The 16,580-nt window shown below is 46.1% G+C and overlaps 1 protein-coding gene across 1 annotated transcript in view; it reads right to left on the reverse strand.

The window, feature by feature from the left end:
• Positions 1-1,177: 1,177 nt before the first annotated feature.
• Positions 1,178-16,580, reverse strand: part of LOC141052042 (cytochrome P450 2G1-like) — a 67,296-nt gene continuing 51,893 nt past the window's right edge. Inside the window, exon 9 of the mRNA XM_073549221.1 lies at positions 1,178-1,747. Coding sequence (XP_073405322.1) covers positions 1,566-1,747 — 182 coding nt within the window. The 3' untranslated portion in view covers positions 1,178-1,565. The remainder of the gene's footprint in view (positions 1,748-16,580) is intronic.

The following is a 16,580-nucleotide window of genomic DNA, read 5'->3' on the forward strand; positions in this document are numbered from 1 at the left end:
CTATGTGTGGTGCCCAAAACTTGTCTTGGTCCCCAAGCATAACCCCAAAATAGGCAAAATACACTTTTTTTACGAAGTGTGTTATGTTTCTTCTATGTTTTGGCAGTGTATATTCACCACAAATGTAACAGAATGAGTCTGGATCGTTAAGACAACTTCTTCATGATGAGTTCATGCTTTTCACTGGAAAACAGACAACAACATAAAGTTAGTGCAAAAATCAAGCTATGAACAAACTTTTAGAACACTAATTAACACAAAACTATATTGAGAACTGCTCAGTTCAAGTACTAATCCAAAGAAATTAATGAGATGATGCGTCGCATTTACCAACAAGTGCTATAAATAAGATACCAAAAATCTCAAAAACTTGAGCCAATCTGGCAAAACTGATGACATATTCAGAATCAGCACCCCAAAAATACCCCAAATTCATTAAAATATTTTGGACACCAGAAAAAAAAATTTTTTTCGTTGACCTGTGTTATAGACTCCCTTTAAAGTGTACCTCACGCTTCAGCAGGATCTGCAATAGAATATATGTGCCTGCCTCTAGCTCCTCTCTCCTCCCGGCTCCATTGATCTATATAAGCACTAACTATCATCTCTTATCCCAGTAATGGAAAATCTGCTTTCACTGAAGCCCCCTATAGCCTGCAAATTGAGAATTTTGAAAGTAAGAAAGATTTCTCTGATAAGATATATTGCAAAGTTTCTTATTTTCACATGTAATATAGATTTCTTAAAATTAAAACAACAGCTCCTTTTTGTGTTCCTGATTCCAGCGATATGTCACTTAATTTACTGGTTGCAGCACTTGTGATACAATCCTAGTTTCCAGATGTAGCCTGTAGCAGAGCTCATAAAGTTAACCCTGCCCACATCTCAGATTTCTTTGTACATTATATATTGAAAGTACGCTGGTAATCTTTGGTAGGGATGCGGAGTTGGACCAGGATGCACGAAAGCTGTAGTCCTGTAGTGTTAATCTCCTGCTGATACACACAGATTCTAATGAAACAACAACACACAGCCTAACTGGTGATGCATCATTGAAATCAGTGTATCTGCCTCTACAGTATGCTTCTCTAAGATTATAAAGCAAAAACCTGCTGACGAATTCCATATAATTAAAAAAAGATAAACGATGTGCAAAAACAACAACATGCAGACTTAATAGATTGGACAGGTTACTTGTTTTATTGCTTTCGGACTTTGCTATTATTCCATTCTTGCTCTGGTCTGGTGATTAAAAAAGACTTAATTTACATCAAACAATTGTACTTTATCTACAGAACATACAGTACATAATTATATAACACTTTTAAGTGATATTTAATAAATGCATATTTCTGAATGGCTTCTCAACAAGTTGTAATACTGTATCTACAAGTGCCCAATATCTACATATCAATTCTCTCTATTGAGGCAGGTATAGGATTCCTTATAAGCATCCAATTAGGGCCTCCCACATGTCCATTAAGGTCCTACTACACTAGTGTGGACTATATAGATCACTGACTTCAAGTGTGTAGGACGGAAATGTTCCTCCAAGAGTTTCTCTGTCAACGTGACACAAAAGACATCTGGTAAGGAATAGGAACGTTGGCAAAACCAGCCATTCTGGGGTAAATATCGGAGTCTGTAAACTGTGTCTGTGATGTCAGAACGAAATTTTGAAGAATGGATGTAAAGAACAGGAAGAGCTCCATGCGGGCCAAACCTTCTCCAATACATAATCTCTTCCCTGTGGAGAGAAAGAAGTAATAGCATCAAAGATACAGAAGACCTTTGTATTTTGTTATGTATAAGATCTCTCATGACTCCCAGCATTGGGTCATATCCTTCTACAAATGACCACGGCCGACTGCCGTATTTTGCTATCATCGGCATTGTCATGGCTGGTCACAAATGGACACATTGCCATAGCAGTCAAGCGTCGAGTTATTCCACAAAGGCGACACCGAGAACGTACATCCAGCTGAAGTAAGAGCTGGTGATGGCGGGTACCTCTCACCTGACTAAAACAGATTTATGGATCAAACTGAATAAAAATGGATATGATGACTTCTAATTCTTACAGTGCCCCTACCCTTGTTTTTGCATACTCCATATGTCTAAAAATTTGCCATTTTTCCATTTTATTAGTCAGAAAAACATTTCGTAGGAAAATCTAGCCGATTCTGCATTGAAAGGATAAAATCTGCCGTACATTTTTTAATTTTCAGCAAGAACATGAACATACTAAGAATTTAAAGTCTGACGCATGATCGTGTGTTCATGCCGAATTGTATTTTGAAATGTAAGCAGGGTCGGACTGGGGTGTGTGGGGCCCACCAGGGGAATGTACATCACCCACCAGGGCAGTGGGGTTACTTGGTACCGGGCCGGTATCTCAGAGGGATGTGTCACAGTAGCGATGACCCGGTCCATGGCCCAGGGTGTGCATGCAAAAGGGGAAAACGTGGCTGAATAAAGTTTATAGATGGATGATTCGTGACGCCACCTGTGGTGCTCGGCAATGAAGGGGTTAAGCCGACGCTGCTGGCAGATCCTCTGGGACAGATGGTATAAGGCAGCAAGATATAATAGCTCCCCACAGGTAGAGCTATAGGCCCAGGGCAGTGGGAATAGGTGTTGAGGAAGAGGGTGCAGTGTTAGGCACAGAGATGTAGCAGTGCTGAAGGGGTTGCAGGAAGAAGGTAATGACACAACAGGGTGCAGTTTCCTTTACCTTTACTGTGCTTTGTAAGTGCAGTCCAGGATCCAGATTAAAGATGGAACAGGAGCTGGCCAGCCTGGAAGCAACTTAGGAATCTCTCTATGCAGATGGGTTGTGTAGTCTCCTTTCTAGCGCTTATCTGAGGTACTTGCAGTACTGAGTTACACTGAAGTTCCCTTTGCATGCTTTCTTTTAGAACACCCTCGTATGGCAGACAGCTGTAGCCTCCTTCTTCTGGCTCACACTTTGCTGTTGTGCATCTGAGTCTTATGTGGGAACAGAGCATTTACAGCCTCCTGCTCCTCCGGTTTCTGCTGCAGGAACATCAGCATCCATACAACCTCAGAGACCGGACTCCGGACCATGTGCTACGCTAGAAGTGAGCCTGAACTCCGCTCAATCCTCCAGCTCTTTTTCTCCCGTCCACACACTTTTCCCTCCTCACACAAACCAACCAACTTCCCCTTCCTGGCCCCCAGAGAGCAGCTCCTCCCCCAGTTTTGGTTCACGGCTTCCTCTGCTGGCCTGGAGTGGGAACTGTGCTGTGTGTTGTATTTAACTGATAGAGAGACCCTTTATTGCTTCCATGCATGACATCACCCTCCCTAGGGGGAAGGTAATGCCACTGTGGCGACCATACTCCTGGGGGCGCCACATTCCCCCCTAGTGCAATTCAGTACTCCCGGACTGAAGAAAACATGCAAACATTTTAACAAATGAACAATTGTAACTGTAACAAGATTTTAAAAAAATGAAAAATTACAAAACCCAAAGCTCAAAAATAGTCCCTGTGACGATTAGTCCGTTACGTCAATGTCCATGGTCCAATTCCTGAGCAGTTGGTAACTATGCACAAGTATAGTTTTGGCCACACATAGTCCTGTGGCCCAATTGTCCATCAGAAACAAAATAAGGTAAGATATTCAAAAAGGTTCTTACAGAGTCTCTGTAGGCACATAAGCTTGAAAAGTTGCATATTTACAGGTACAGTTTACATTTTCTATTTGCACTTTAATCTCTATATCTAACTGGGATTTCACTTTTTGTACTACGGGTAGATCTGCGTAGCATGGGTACTTCTAATGTCCTATTTAGATTTAGTGGGCCTGTTACTACTGTTGGTAAACTGGGTAGTAGCTGTCTGCGAACTTTTAGACTCACTGTGGGCATGACAGATTCACCACTGGCAGGGCGATGATTCTCTTGTTCCACTGCTGGTGTGGCATCCATTGCCTGAACTTCCTGACTTTCAGAGTTGTCTTGAGTCTCTGCTACTTCAGTTGCAGTAGGCTGGGGAAAGATTAGGACAGGAACTACGATGGCTTGATCCACTCTTGTCCAGTTTGCAGGAAATTCTCCGAGTACAGTGCTAACCTTTTCTTCATCTTCTATGGGTTGAAGGTTGTTTTGATCTCCCATCCTTTCCTTTAGTTGGTCAGGGCACAGTTTCAGATGATCTCTTGATACTGCTGATGAGGTTTCTCCTCCATCCTTACTGATAAGGCACACTTTGGTGTTGTCAAAGTTTGATAGTAGGACGGTGCAGGGTTCAGCTTCCCATTGGTCATCCAATTTATGCATCCTTCTTTTCCTCTTTAGGACCTGTTCTCCTGGTGACAATGGAACTGCAGGTGCATGTTGATTGCAGTTCTCTTCCTGTTTTTGTCTTGCCTGCGTCAGACTCTTTTCCATGCACTCTTGTACTTTACGGTACTGCTGCTGCCACTCTGTGTCCCAGTCAGCATCTGGTGATGCACCTCAGGTGTAAGGACTCCCATATCCAAATCAATAGGCAGCTTGCCAGGCCTCGCTCTCATTAGGTAGGCTGGAGTGCAGTTGGTGGAATTCACAGGAATGTGATTTTAGAGGTCTACCAGATCTGTGCAACTTCTCTGGCCACAGATTCCTCTCTTCCAAAGGCAAGGTCTTCAGTAGATCAATCACCACCTGAATCATCTTTTCACACATGCCTTTGGTCTGTGGATGGTATGGTGTTGTCCTGATCTTCTTGCAACCGTACAAAATACAGAATTCATGGAACACTTCTGCCTCAAAGGCTTGACCTTGATCTGTAAGCACTCGCTCGGGATATCCGTGTGGTCGACAAAAGTGCTGTTGGAATGCTCTGGCTGCTGTCCTGGCTGTTTGATCCTTGACATGCATGACTACCAGGAATCGCGAGTAGTGGTCAACGATGGTAAGAGCATAAACGTAGCCTTAACGGCTTGGGACCAGCTTCACATGGTCCAGGGCGACCAACTCGAGTGGCTGTTTGGTTATTATTGGCTGCAAAGGAGCTCGCTGGCTGTTACGGTCCTTCCTGCGCAGGTTGCATTGTCCACACTCCCGGCACCAATTTTCAATGGCCTTCCTCAGACCAGCCCAGTAGAATCTCTCTCGGAGCAAGGCCTCCAACTTCTTCCATCCAAAGTGTCCAGCTCCATTGTGGTATGCTTCCAAGACCATCGATGCCTCCCTCTTTGGGACTACCACCTGCCAGACCAGCTCATGAGTGCTGGCATTGATACTCCTCCGACACAGCTTTCCCTCATAGATGAACAGCCTGTCTCTTTCCTTCCACAACTGCTGGGCTTCTTCAGGAGCATCTGGACTTGGGCGTGAGTCAGCTTGTGACAGTAGCTCCTTTTCCAGGCGGACTGTGGGGTCGTTTGCATGCGTTTCTGCCCAGTCATGATGAGGCAATAGTTTTAGGGTGGCCTCTTTCACGATAGACCGCCTGTTTCTCACTACTTGGGCACGTTGGGCCGCAATTGGCCGGTGGAAGGCAGGTGACTCTATTTCTTCGAGTGCCTCAGGCTCATCTAGTGCATCTGGAAGATTGGGCATTCTGGACAGCGCATCATAATTGGCATTCTTGTGCCCCACTCGGTACTTGATGGTGAATTCATAGTTAGACAGCCGGGCCATCCATCGCTGCTCCAGTGCACCTAGTTTGGCAGTTTCCAAGTGAGTCAACGGGTTGTTGTCCGTGAAGATGGTAAACTTGGCTGAAGCTAGGAAATGCTTGAATCGTTCAGTCTCAGCTCAGACTATGGCGAGGAACTCCAGTTTGAAGGAACTGTAGTTGTCAGGGTTCCTTTCAGTGGGATGAAGCTTTCTGCTGGTGTAGGAGATCTCTCTTTTTTTGCCATTCTGTACCTGTGACAGTACTGCTCCCAGTCCCACGTTGCTGGCATCAGTATACAAAACAAATGGTTGGTCATAATCTGGGTAGGCCATAACTTCATCTCCTGTGAGAGCCATTTTTAGTCGAGTGAAGGACCTCTCCAGTTCCTCATTCCATTCGAATGTAGGACTCTTCTTCCTAGCTTTCTTGGGCTGGCCCACCAGAAGATTTTGCATAGGGGTGGCTATCTCAGTGAAGCCTTTGATGAACCTTCGGTAGGAGCCTACCAACCTGAGGAATTGACGTACCTCATGGAGGTTGCTGGGCTTCTGCCAGTCCCGGATGACAGTGACTTTGTCAGGATATGGTGCCACACCTTCTGCACTCACTATATGACCGAGGTACTGTACCTTTGGCTTCAGGAGGTGGCATTTGGATGGCTTCACTTTTAGGCCAAAGTTGGACAGGGCTTCGAACACTTCAGCCAGGTGCTCCAGATAGTCTTCATGAGTCTTGTCGAAAACAATGACATCATCAAGGTACAACAGAACTGTCTCGAAGTTCTTTTGTCCAAGACAGCACTCCATTAGCAGTTGAAATGTCCCTGGGGCAGTGCAGAGCCCGAACGGCATGTAGTTGAACTCGCAGAGACCCATTGGTGTGGTAAACGCTGTTTTCTCCCTGTCTGCCTCTGCCACGGGAACCTGCCAATACCCACTAGTGAGATCTAAGGTGGAAAAATAGTTAGCAGTTTTAAGCGCGGCTAATGACTCCTCAATTCTGGGTAATGGGTAGGCATCCTTATGTGTAATGCTGTTAATTTTTCGGTAATCAACACACATTCTCATGGTACCATCTTTCTTTTTCACAAAGACTATTGGAGCTGCCCAAGGGCTACAACTGTCTCTGATCACCCCAGCCTCTTTCATTTCCCGCAACATACTTTTGACACATTGATATTGTGTTGAGCATATTGGCCGGTACCTTTCTTTAATTGGTGGATGGTCTCCAGTGGGGATATGGTGTTGAACCCCTTTTGCCTTCCCAAAGTCTAGGGGGTGTTTACTGAATACCGGCTCATACTCCTGAGTCACTCGGTAAACCCCACTCTTTTGGTATGAAGGGGTGGAGTCAGTTCCCACCTGCAGCTGCTACCACTCCTCCAGCTGCTTTACAGAGCCATTGTCCCCAGCCTGGTCGGACGAGACCAAGGGCTCTGCTGCCTGTATTGCGTTGTTACTGACAGTAAGCAGCTTAGCAACTGTGGCATACCGAGGTATTGTGGCCTCCTCCCCACAATTCAAGAGGCGTACAGGTACTCTCCCTTTGCAAACATCAACTACCCCTCTGGCTGTCAGGACAGTGGGCCAGCTATCAAAGTACACTGGCTCTACCAAGGCTTAGTAATTTTTTCCTCTGAGGCCTATGACTGCCCAACATCAAATTAACATATCACACCTGGGGGGTATCGCAATTGGGAATGAATCACTCACTCTGACGCTGCCAATTTCTCCGCCAGACAGTTCTACCTGCTGTCTTTGCATCAGGGCCTTGATCTCCTTCTGAGGGACTCATTGTTCACTGGAACCAGCAGTCTCGACTATGTTGCAACAAAACAATAACCTCGGCAAGACAATTTTCAATCACATTAGTACCTAAGGTCATCATTGGGTTACATTCTCGTCGATCAATGTCTACAACTATCAGTCCTTGAGATTTTAACTCTACTCGCCCCACTTTAATGGTAATCTCTTTACATCCTATTTGCGGCAAAAACTGACCATTGCTGGTAACTATTGTCAGTTCATCACTTGGGCCGCGAGTAAGTTCAGAGTCAGCCCAATACCACTTGTAAAGGATATATGGCATAGTTGTCACCTGAGAGCCAGTGTCCAGCAAAGCGTTCTTGGGGATGCCGTCAATCACCACTGGGAGGACCGGTCGCCTTCCAACATACTTGGCTCGCCAGTTCTTTGAGCCTTGTGGTCCTACTCCTGGGGGTTGGCCCTCTGCCCCAGGGATTGCTCGTTTAAATAACAGAATCTTGCGATATGGCCTGCCTTGTGGCAGTGACGACAGATGGGACGTCCGTCCTGGCCATAGCGATCGTTGTTTCTCCCTCAGAGTGGTGGAATCCTCTTCTTCCGTAGCCACGGGACATCCTCTGGACTGGAGGCCAGCTGTACCTTCCCCTTTGAGGACACCTGTATGGACTGCACAGTTTTGGCAAGTGCAGCCATACCTTTGGTCAGCTCTTGGACCTGAAGGCGCAGTTCTGTAGATGTATCATTATCCAGAGTCTGTGCATCAGTCCCCACAGGGCTGGGAGGGAAAGATGCTGCTTCTTGGTGGTATGTGATCGCTGGGCACCTAGGGAGCGCTGGACAGCTGACATTTGGCTCATGCAGCACCCGGATAGCCCTGTCTTTGAAGTCTGCAAAGTCTAGGTCAGGGTTTTGTAGGGCTATGATGCGCAGCTGTGCTCTGTGGGTACTAGATAGGAGTCCCTCAATAAATTGCTCCTTTAACAGCCTGTCTCCATCTTTCACACTGTCTGGGTCAATCTGCTTTATGGCTCACAGCGCCTCCTGCAGGTTAAGAGCATAGTCTCGTATACTGTCCTGCACTCTCTGCTTACACCCAAAGAATCTCATCTTTATTTCAGCTGCAGTGCGGGTTTCAAAGGTGCTTCTTAGCTTAGCCTGAACCTTTTTAATGGTCTCTTTATCTGTGTCCTGCCAGGATTTTACTTCTCTTTGCGCTGCACCAGTTAGCTGCCAATAAGGATGTTCACTTTTTGGTTTTCAGACACAGGATATACTTCAAACAAACTGCACAGTCTCTCTTTGAATTCACTCAGGGTACATGACTCCCCTGAGTACTACGGTAGCCAGGCTGCTTCCGGTATATAGGGCATAGACAGCGGCATTATGGGGACTGCTGCGGTGGGCGCTTGTTCCTGCTGCGCTCTGGAGGATTCTGCGGTGCTAATGGAGCCACAGCTGCGCTGGCCCCTGCAACTTGCGGCGCTGTGGGGGGTGCAGTGGCTTTCACCGCTGCATCTTCTCTTGCCTCAGACATTCTCTAACATCCCTAGTTAACATTGGCCAGGCCCCATGTTGCGCTGGCTTACCGGTCGCCGCTCCACAGGCTGGATGATCGGGGGACGCCAGGACTGCAGACCTCTGCTCACTTCCCGTGCACTGGTCTCTTCCCGCCCAGCACTTCATTTTTCGCGCTCTCCTGCAGGCTTCACCCCTTTGGCTTCCTGCGCATGCCAAGCGGCGGGCAATGGCGGCAAATGCACAATAAGTCCACGGCACACAACACAGTCTCTGGCACACAGGATCCGGTGGCACCGGGCTTCGCAAATCCTGTTCGTGACGCCAAACTGGATCGCCCGCCAGGGCAGTGGGGTTACTTGGTACCGGGCTGGTATCTCAGAGGGATGTGTCACAGTAGCGGTGACCCGGTCCATGGCCCTGGGCGTTCATGCAAAAGGGGAAAACGTGGCTGAATAAAGTTTATAGATGGATGATACGTTACGCCATCTGTGGTGCTCGGCAATGAAGGGGTTAAGCCGACGCTGCCGGCAGATCCTCTGGGACAGATGGTATAAGGCAGCAAGATGTAATAGCTCCCCACAGGTAGAGCTGTAGTCCCAGGACAGTGGGAATAGGTGTTGAGGAAGAGGGTGCAGTGTTAGACAGAGATGTAGCAGTGCTGAAGGGGTTGCAGGAAAAGGCAATGACACAACAGGGTGCAGTTTCCTTTACCTTTACTGTGCTTTGTAAGTGCAGTCCAGGATCCAGGTTACAGATGGAACAGGAGTTGGCCAGCCTGGAAGCAACTTAAAAATCTCTCTATGCAGATGGGTTGTGTAGTCTCCTTTCTAGCGCTTATCTGAGGTACTTGCAGTACTGAGTTACACTGAAGTTCCCTTTGCTTGCTTTCTTTTAGAACACCCTCGTATGGCAGACAGCTGTAGCCTCCTTCTTCTGGCTCACACGTTGCTGTTGTGCCTCCAAGTCTTATGTGGGAACAGAGCATTTACAGCCTCCTGCTCCTCCGGTTTCTGCAGCAGGAACATCAGCATCCATACAACTTCGGAGACCGGACTCCGGACCATGCGCTACACTAGAAGTGAGCCTGAACTTTGCACAATCCTCCAGCTCTTCTTCTCCCGTCCACACACTTTTCCCTCCTCACACGAACTAACCAACTTCCCCTTCCTGGCCCCCAGAGAGCAGCTCCTCCCCCTGTTTTGGTTCAGAGCTCCCTCTGCTGGCCTGGAGTGGGACCTGTGCTGTGTGTTGTATTTAACTGATAGAGAGACCCTTTATTGCTTCCAAGCATGACATCACCTTCCCTAGGAAGAAGGTAATGCCACTGTGGCGACCATACTCCTGGGGACGCCACAAATGGACTCTAGGGGCCCACCCTACAGTTATATGTAAGTATCTGTCAGTAGTTATCCCCATTATAGTGGAGCATTGGCTATAAAACACAGGCGGCTCCTGCACATCTACTGTGCGCCCCCCATAACTGGGATGTATAATTACAGTAGCTTACATTAATGGGGCTCTTTGGTTAAAACAAGTTATCTCTGAACCATGGGCTCCACAGGATAGGTGATCGCTTAGGTCCGACCATTAGAAACTGCACTGATTGGAAGAATGAGGAAGTTTTATCTCTGATAGGACACTTATCCCCATTTTAAAATGGAGTGGCAGGTGGGATATCTGACTGAAGCTCCATTCATTCTCTTTGGGGCTTCTATAAAAAAACAAGTTCAGCCACTGAGGGAATGAATGGATCAGTGATCAAGTCAGACATGGCACTCCAGTCTAATGGGGATAAAAGCTCCACATTCTGCCGATTGGGTCCACATAGTCCGCCAGACAATATTATGGGCAACCACATAGTCCACCATACAGTATTATGGGCAACCACATTGTCCACCATACAGTATTATGAGCACCCACATAGTCCGCCATACAGTATTATGGGCAGCCACATAGTCCGCCATACAGTATTATGGGCAACCACATAGTCTGCCATACAGTATTATGGGCAACCACATAGTCCGCCATACAGTATTATGGGCAACCACATAGTCCGCCATACAGTATTATGGGCAACCACATAGTCCGCCATACAGTATTATGAGCACCCACATAGTCCACCATACAGTATTATGGGAAACCACATAGTCTGCCACATAGTATTTTGAGCACCAACATAATCTGCCATACAGTATGATGGGCACCTCATACTCCAGCATACAGTATTATGGGCACCACATAGTCCTCCATACAGTATTATGAGCACCCACATTGTCCGCCATACGGTATTATGGGCACATCATAGTACAGCATACAGTATTATGGGCAGCCACATAGTCCGCCATACAGTATTATGGGCAACCACATTGTCTGCCATACAGTATTATGGGCAACCACATAGTCTGCCATACAGTATTATGGGCAACCACATAGTCCGCCATACAGTATTATGGGCAACCACAGAGTCCACCATACAGTATTATGTGCAACCACATAGTCCGCCATACAGTATTATGGGCACCTCATAGTCCACCATACAGTATTATGGGCAACCACATTGCCATACAGTATTATGGGCACCACATAGTCTGCCATACAGTATTATGGGCACCTCATAGTCCACCATACAGTATTATCATTTATTATTATTATTTTTATTTTTTTTTTTTTTTATGTCTCACACAGTTTATTTAACCATAAGTAATAAATGAAATGCAACAATTTGTACAGTGATTTAAATTTTGTATTTAGGAGAGCCCGGTTCATCGCATGATTTACACCATTCAACACCACGTTATCAAAAGAGGGTGGGGAGGGGAGACATGAAAAGAGTCTCTTTCCTATTTCTCCATATACAAATTTTCCAAAGGAGATAGGATTGAACAGTTGTGATCAGCATTATGGTGAACCTTGGCATTCTCCGTTCTCTTACTCAGATGTTACAGTTAACATGAATGGGAAACCCAAAACTTAAAGTGTATAATAACTATTAACCTTTTCCAGAATCTACAGTCCAATAAATATAGTACATCTGGCCTGGATGGTGCAATAATATAGTAAAATAAACAAAATATTTCTTCTTTATGCCCCTTTAAAACATGTATATAACACCATTTAGGTTGCAAATACTTGCCTTAACAGAATATTTTTCTGGGCTTCTTTTGTAAAAGGTGAAAAGAAAAGAAAAGGCAAAAGGGTGAAAATGTACATTATTCTTATGCCTTGTACCCAATCAGCTCCCAGCACAGAAAAGGGTGGGGCTACTTTAGTACTTTAGTTATTTCTATATATAGATTTATTTACATAAATGTGCATGTATATATATATATATATATATATATATATATACACTCACTGGCCACTTTATTAGGTACACCATGCTAGTAAGGGGTTGGAGCCCCTTTTGCCTTCAGAACTGCCTCAATTCTTCGTGGCAGAGATTCAACAAGGTGCTGGAAGCATTCCTCAGAGATTTTGGACCATATTGACATGATGGCATCACACAGTTGGCGCAGATTTGTCGGCTGCACATCCCTGATGCGAATCTCCCGTTCCACCACATCCCAAAGATGCTCTATTGGATTGAGATCTGGTGACTGAGGAGGCCATTTGAGTACAGTAAACTCATTGTCATGTTCAAGAAACCAATCTGAGATGATTCGAGCTTTATGACATGGCGCATTATCCTGCTGAAAGTAGCCATCAGATGTTGGGTACATTGTGGTCATAAAGGGATGGACATGGTCAGCAACAATACTCAGGTAGGCTGTGGCGTTGCAACGATGCTCAATTGGTACCAAGGGGCCCAAAGAGTGCCCAGAAAAAATTCCCCACACCATGACACCACCACCACCAGCCTGAACCGTTGATACAAGGCAGGATGGATCCATGCTTTCATGTTGTTTACGCCAAATTCTGACCCTACCATCCGAATGTCGCAGCAGAAATCGAGACTCATCAGACCAGGCAACGTTTTTCCAATCTTCTACTGTCCAATTTCGATGAGCTTGTGCAAATTGTAGCCTCAGTTTCCTGTTCTTAGCTGAGAGGAGTGGTACCCAGTGTGGTCTTCTGCTGCTGTAGCCCATCTGCCTCAAAGTTCGACGCACTGTGCGTTCAGAGATGCTCTTCTGCCTACCTTGGTTGTAACGGGTGGCAATTTGAGTCACTGTTGCCTTTCTATCAGCTCGAACCAGTCTGCACATTCTCCTCTGACCTCTGGCATTAACATGGCATTTCCGGCCACAGAACTGCCGCTCACTGGATTTTTTTTCTTTTTCGGACCATTCTCTGTAAACCCTAGAGATGGTTGTGCGTGAAAATCCCAGTAGATCAGCAGTTTCTGAAATTCTCAGACCAGCCCTTCTGGCACCAACAATCATGCCACGTTCAAAGGCACTCAAATCACCTTTCTTCCCCATACTGATGCTCGGTTTGAACTGCAGGAGATTGTCTTGACCATGTCTACATGCCTAAATGCACTGAGTTGCCGCCATGTGATTGGCTGATTAGAAATTAAGTCTTAGCACACAGTTGGACAGGTGTACCTAATAAAGTGGCCAGTGAGTGTATATATATATATATATATATATACCTTCTGTTTTAAAGCAACATTAAACCATCCTCTGAAATCCTCTCTTTGGAGCACAGCAGTCCCTTCTCACTAATTTTAAACCATTTGTGCCCTGTAATAAAAAACCTTTCAACTGTGATTCATGATTCCTATAAATGGGAGTCAAGTATAATATAATATTTTTTACATAAAATATTATAATATATGTAATAAGATCACAGCACCTGGAAAGATTATGAGCACTGTGTTGAGTGCAATTTGCGGCCATTGAAAGAATTGTATTAATGTGGATTAAAGGCAACTGAGACAAGGATGGCAACACAGGAAAAAGAATGGCTTTACAAAAACCGTCCAACATCAAATAAAAACAGTCAACATTTTCATTAATTTCAGAAAATATAAGACACCAAAATTCACAACATAAAAACAGATAGTCATGTTAGGTGTGTAGAAGATCAGTAGTTAGGGAATACTCTGCATCATCATCAATAGGAAGATATTGAGAGGCTGGCACAGCCACTGAAAATATATTCTTTGTAATAACAACAATATTAAGGCTGAGTTCACACGTGGCGTTTTTTTTCGCGTTTCCGCGGCAGTTTTAACCGCGCGATTTTGCCGCGAAAACGCGAAAAATAAGCATCCCATGCATTCCTATGGGATTCCGCAATGCTGTGCTAATGCTGCGTTTTTTACCGCGGCGGAATCGCTTCCGGGTAAAAACCGCAGCATGCTCATTATTTTGCGGAATCGCGGCGATCCCGCACCCATAGGAATGCATTGTTCCGCTTCCTTCCCACATGTGGCTGTGCCCACCATGCGGAAAGTAAGCAGAACAATTGCGGATGGTACCCACGGTCCGGAGAAGAGGAGACTGTCCTCCGGGCTTTGGGTACCATATCCCTGTAAAAAATAGAATTATAAAATAAAAAATATTGTTATTCTCACCCTCCGACGTCCTGCGCAGTCTTCCCGCCTCTCTCCACGCTCCCGTTCCCAGTAGTCCTTTGCGAAAATGCCCGCGATGGCGTCCGATCTCGCGGGATCGCGAAGTCTCGCGGTCATTCGCGCGACGTCATCGAGAATTACCGCGAGACGTCGCGATCCCGCGAGAACTAACGTCATCGCGGGCATTTTCGCAAAGGATTACTGGGAACGCCTGCGCGGGACGTCGGAAGGTAAGAATAACAGTATTTTTTATTTTTTTTTACATTCTATCTTTTACTACTGAGGCCGCATAGGCGGCCTCAATAGTAAAATGTTGGTCACACTCGTCAAACACTGTTTGACGAGTGTGACCAACCTGTCAATCAGTTCTCCAAGCGATGCTCCAGATTGCTTGGAGAACGCTAGCATTTTGCAAGCTAAATACGCTTGCAAAATGCTAGTTTTTCCGCGGGAAAATCGCGGGAATTTAAAATGCGATTTTCCCACGGACTGGAATTCCAGAATTCTCGCGGTAATTTCCGCGAGAGTTCCGGTACGTGTGCACTTAGCCTTATATATGCCCCTTCCCACTCTCTGCAGGTCTTTTGTTTTACCCTTAGCACAACATCTCTGGAAAATTAAAAAAAATTATGAAAAACAAATCAAAATCTGAAAATACCCACAAGCCCTTTTTCCCTCCCAAAATCCACAAAAAGAGAAACACAGCTGTTCTTCAGTATAAAAAGTCATTCTAAGAAGAAAATAAGTTTGTTTTTCTTTTCTGGATTTCTTACACAGTCTTAGCTGACGAAAAGAAGGATGGAAGTGCGACTTCCTTTAGTCCCTAATTCTTAGTGGATGTCTAGTGCACTTTGTGAAAGGCTGGGATTAAGGTCCGAGCTGTCAGCACTCAAACCCAGATCAGAGATTCCCCCTCCATGAAGGCCAGCCATCTGGGATAGCAAAGCTGAGGGATCTGGGCTCCCATAGTGTCCTTGATCCATAGGGTTCCCTTGTCCAACACCTACCATGGCCGGATATGGAGAACTGTTCTGGGGAGAAACATGATGAGGGGAAGGCTGGGGCTGCATGCGTGGTGATGGGCTAGAATGAGGGGGCTGGGACTGGGGGCATGGAGATGGTGCAGGCTGTGGAGAACGCACCTGGTTACTTAATGAAGGTGGAAGTTGCTGGCCTTGGAGGTGGGGTGACTGGGCAGGGCCTGGCAACACATGTTGCTGTGGACTCATAGGATTCTGCTGTGCTGGAGAACCAATCTGCTGGTGCAAAAGACGCTGCTGAAAGGTCTGCAAACTATTGCCAGCATCTTCAGGAATTCCCTGGCTCATCTTTCCAATGCTACCCTGTTGCATCTGCATATGGTGCTGAAGTCGTTGTTGCTGTGTATAACTGGCCATAACTTGGTGCTGCTGAATCTGATTGTGGTTCACCATTCCAGGACCATTTCCTTGCTGCTGCTGCTGTTGTTGCTGCTGCTGCTGTTGATGCATCAACTGCTGACGTCTAAGAATCATCTCTCGGAACTGTGGGGAAATTCCAGCGTGGTTCATATTCACCTGTTGGCTCTGTGTATTTATCCCTGCTAGACCAGTTTGTGAAGGTGGGGGTTGCTGGGGTGACTGCTGAGGAGGCGCTTGAGATGGTTGGGACATGGTAGGCCGTGGTCCTACGGCTTGCATTGGATTTATGCCCTGTAGTCCTGCATTGGCATGAATTTGAGATGGCATTCCCGTCATGTTACCGACACCTTGTGGGGGTTGGTTGCAGGCATATTTGGCTGCCCTCTGATAAAAGCTGCTAAAAGCTGTGGATTAGAATGCAGGATATTCAGCACTTGCTGCTGTTGCATTGGTGAACTTGGGGACCGCAGAGTACGCAGAAGGTTTTGAAGGGCGGCAGCTTGTGGCAAGGAACCTTGTTTAACTTGGCTTGGTCCAGGTACCTGTCCCATACCTTCCTGGGGAGGCATATTTATTGATTGCCCCTGTTGTACAGGCATAACAGGTGTTCTCTGAATGTTTGGCTGCATTGTTTGGGGTTGACCAAGGCCAGGTTGTACCCATGGAGGCTGTGGCTGCTGTGGAGGCTGTTGTATGCTAGCTGGACTGATTCCAGAATCAATAAAACTTGGTCCTCGTGGACCTT

This window comes from Dendrobates tinctorius, unplaced genomic scaffold, assembly GCF_039654945.1.
Source record: "Dendrobates tinctorius isolate UK_male_01 unplaced genomic scaffold, ASM3965494v1 ptg000158l, whole genome shotgun sequence".
Classification (NCBI taxonomy): domain Eukaryota; kingdom Metazoa; phylum Chordata; class Amphibia; order Anura; family Dendrobatidae; genus Dendrobates; species Dendrobates tinctorius.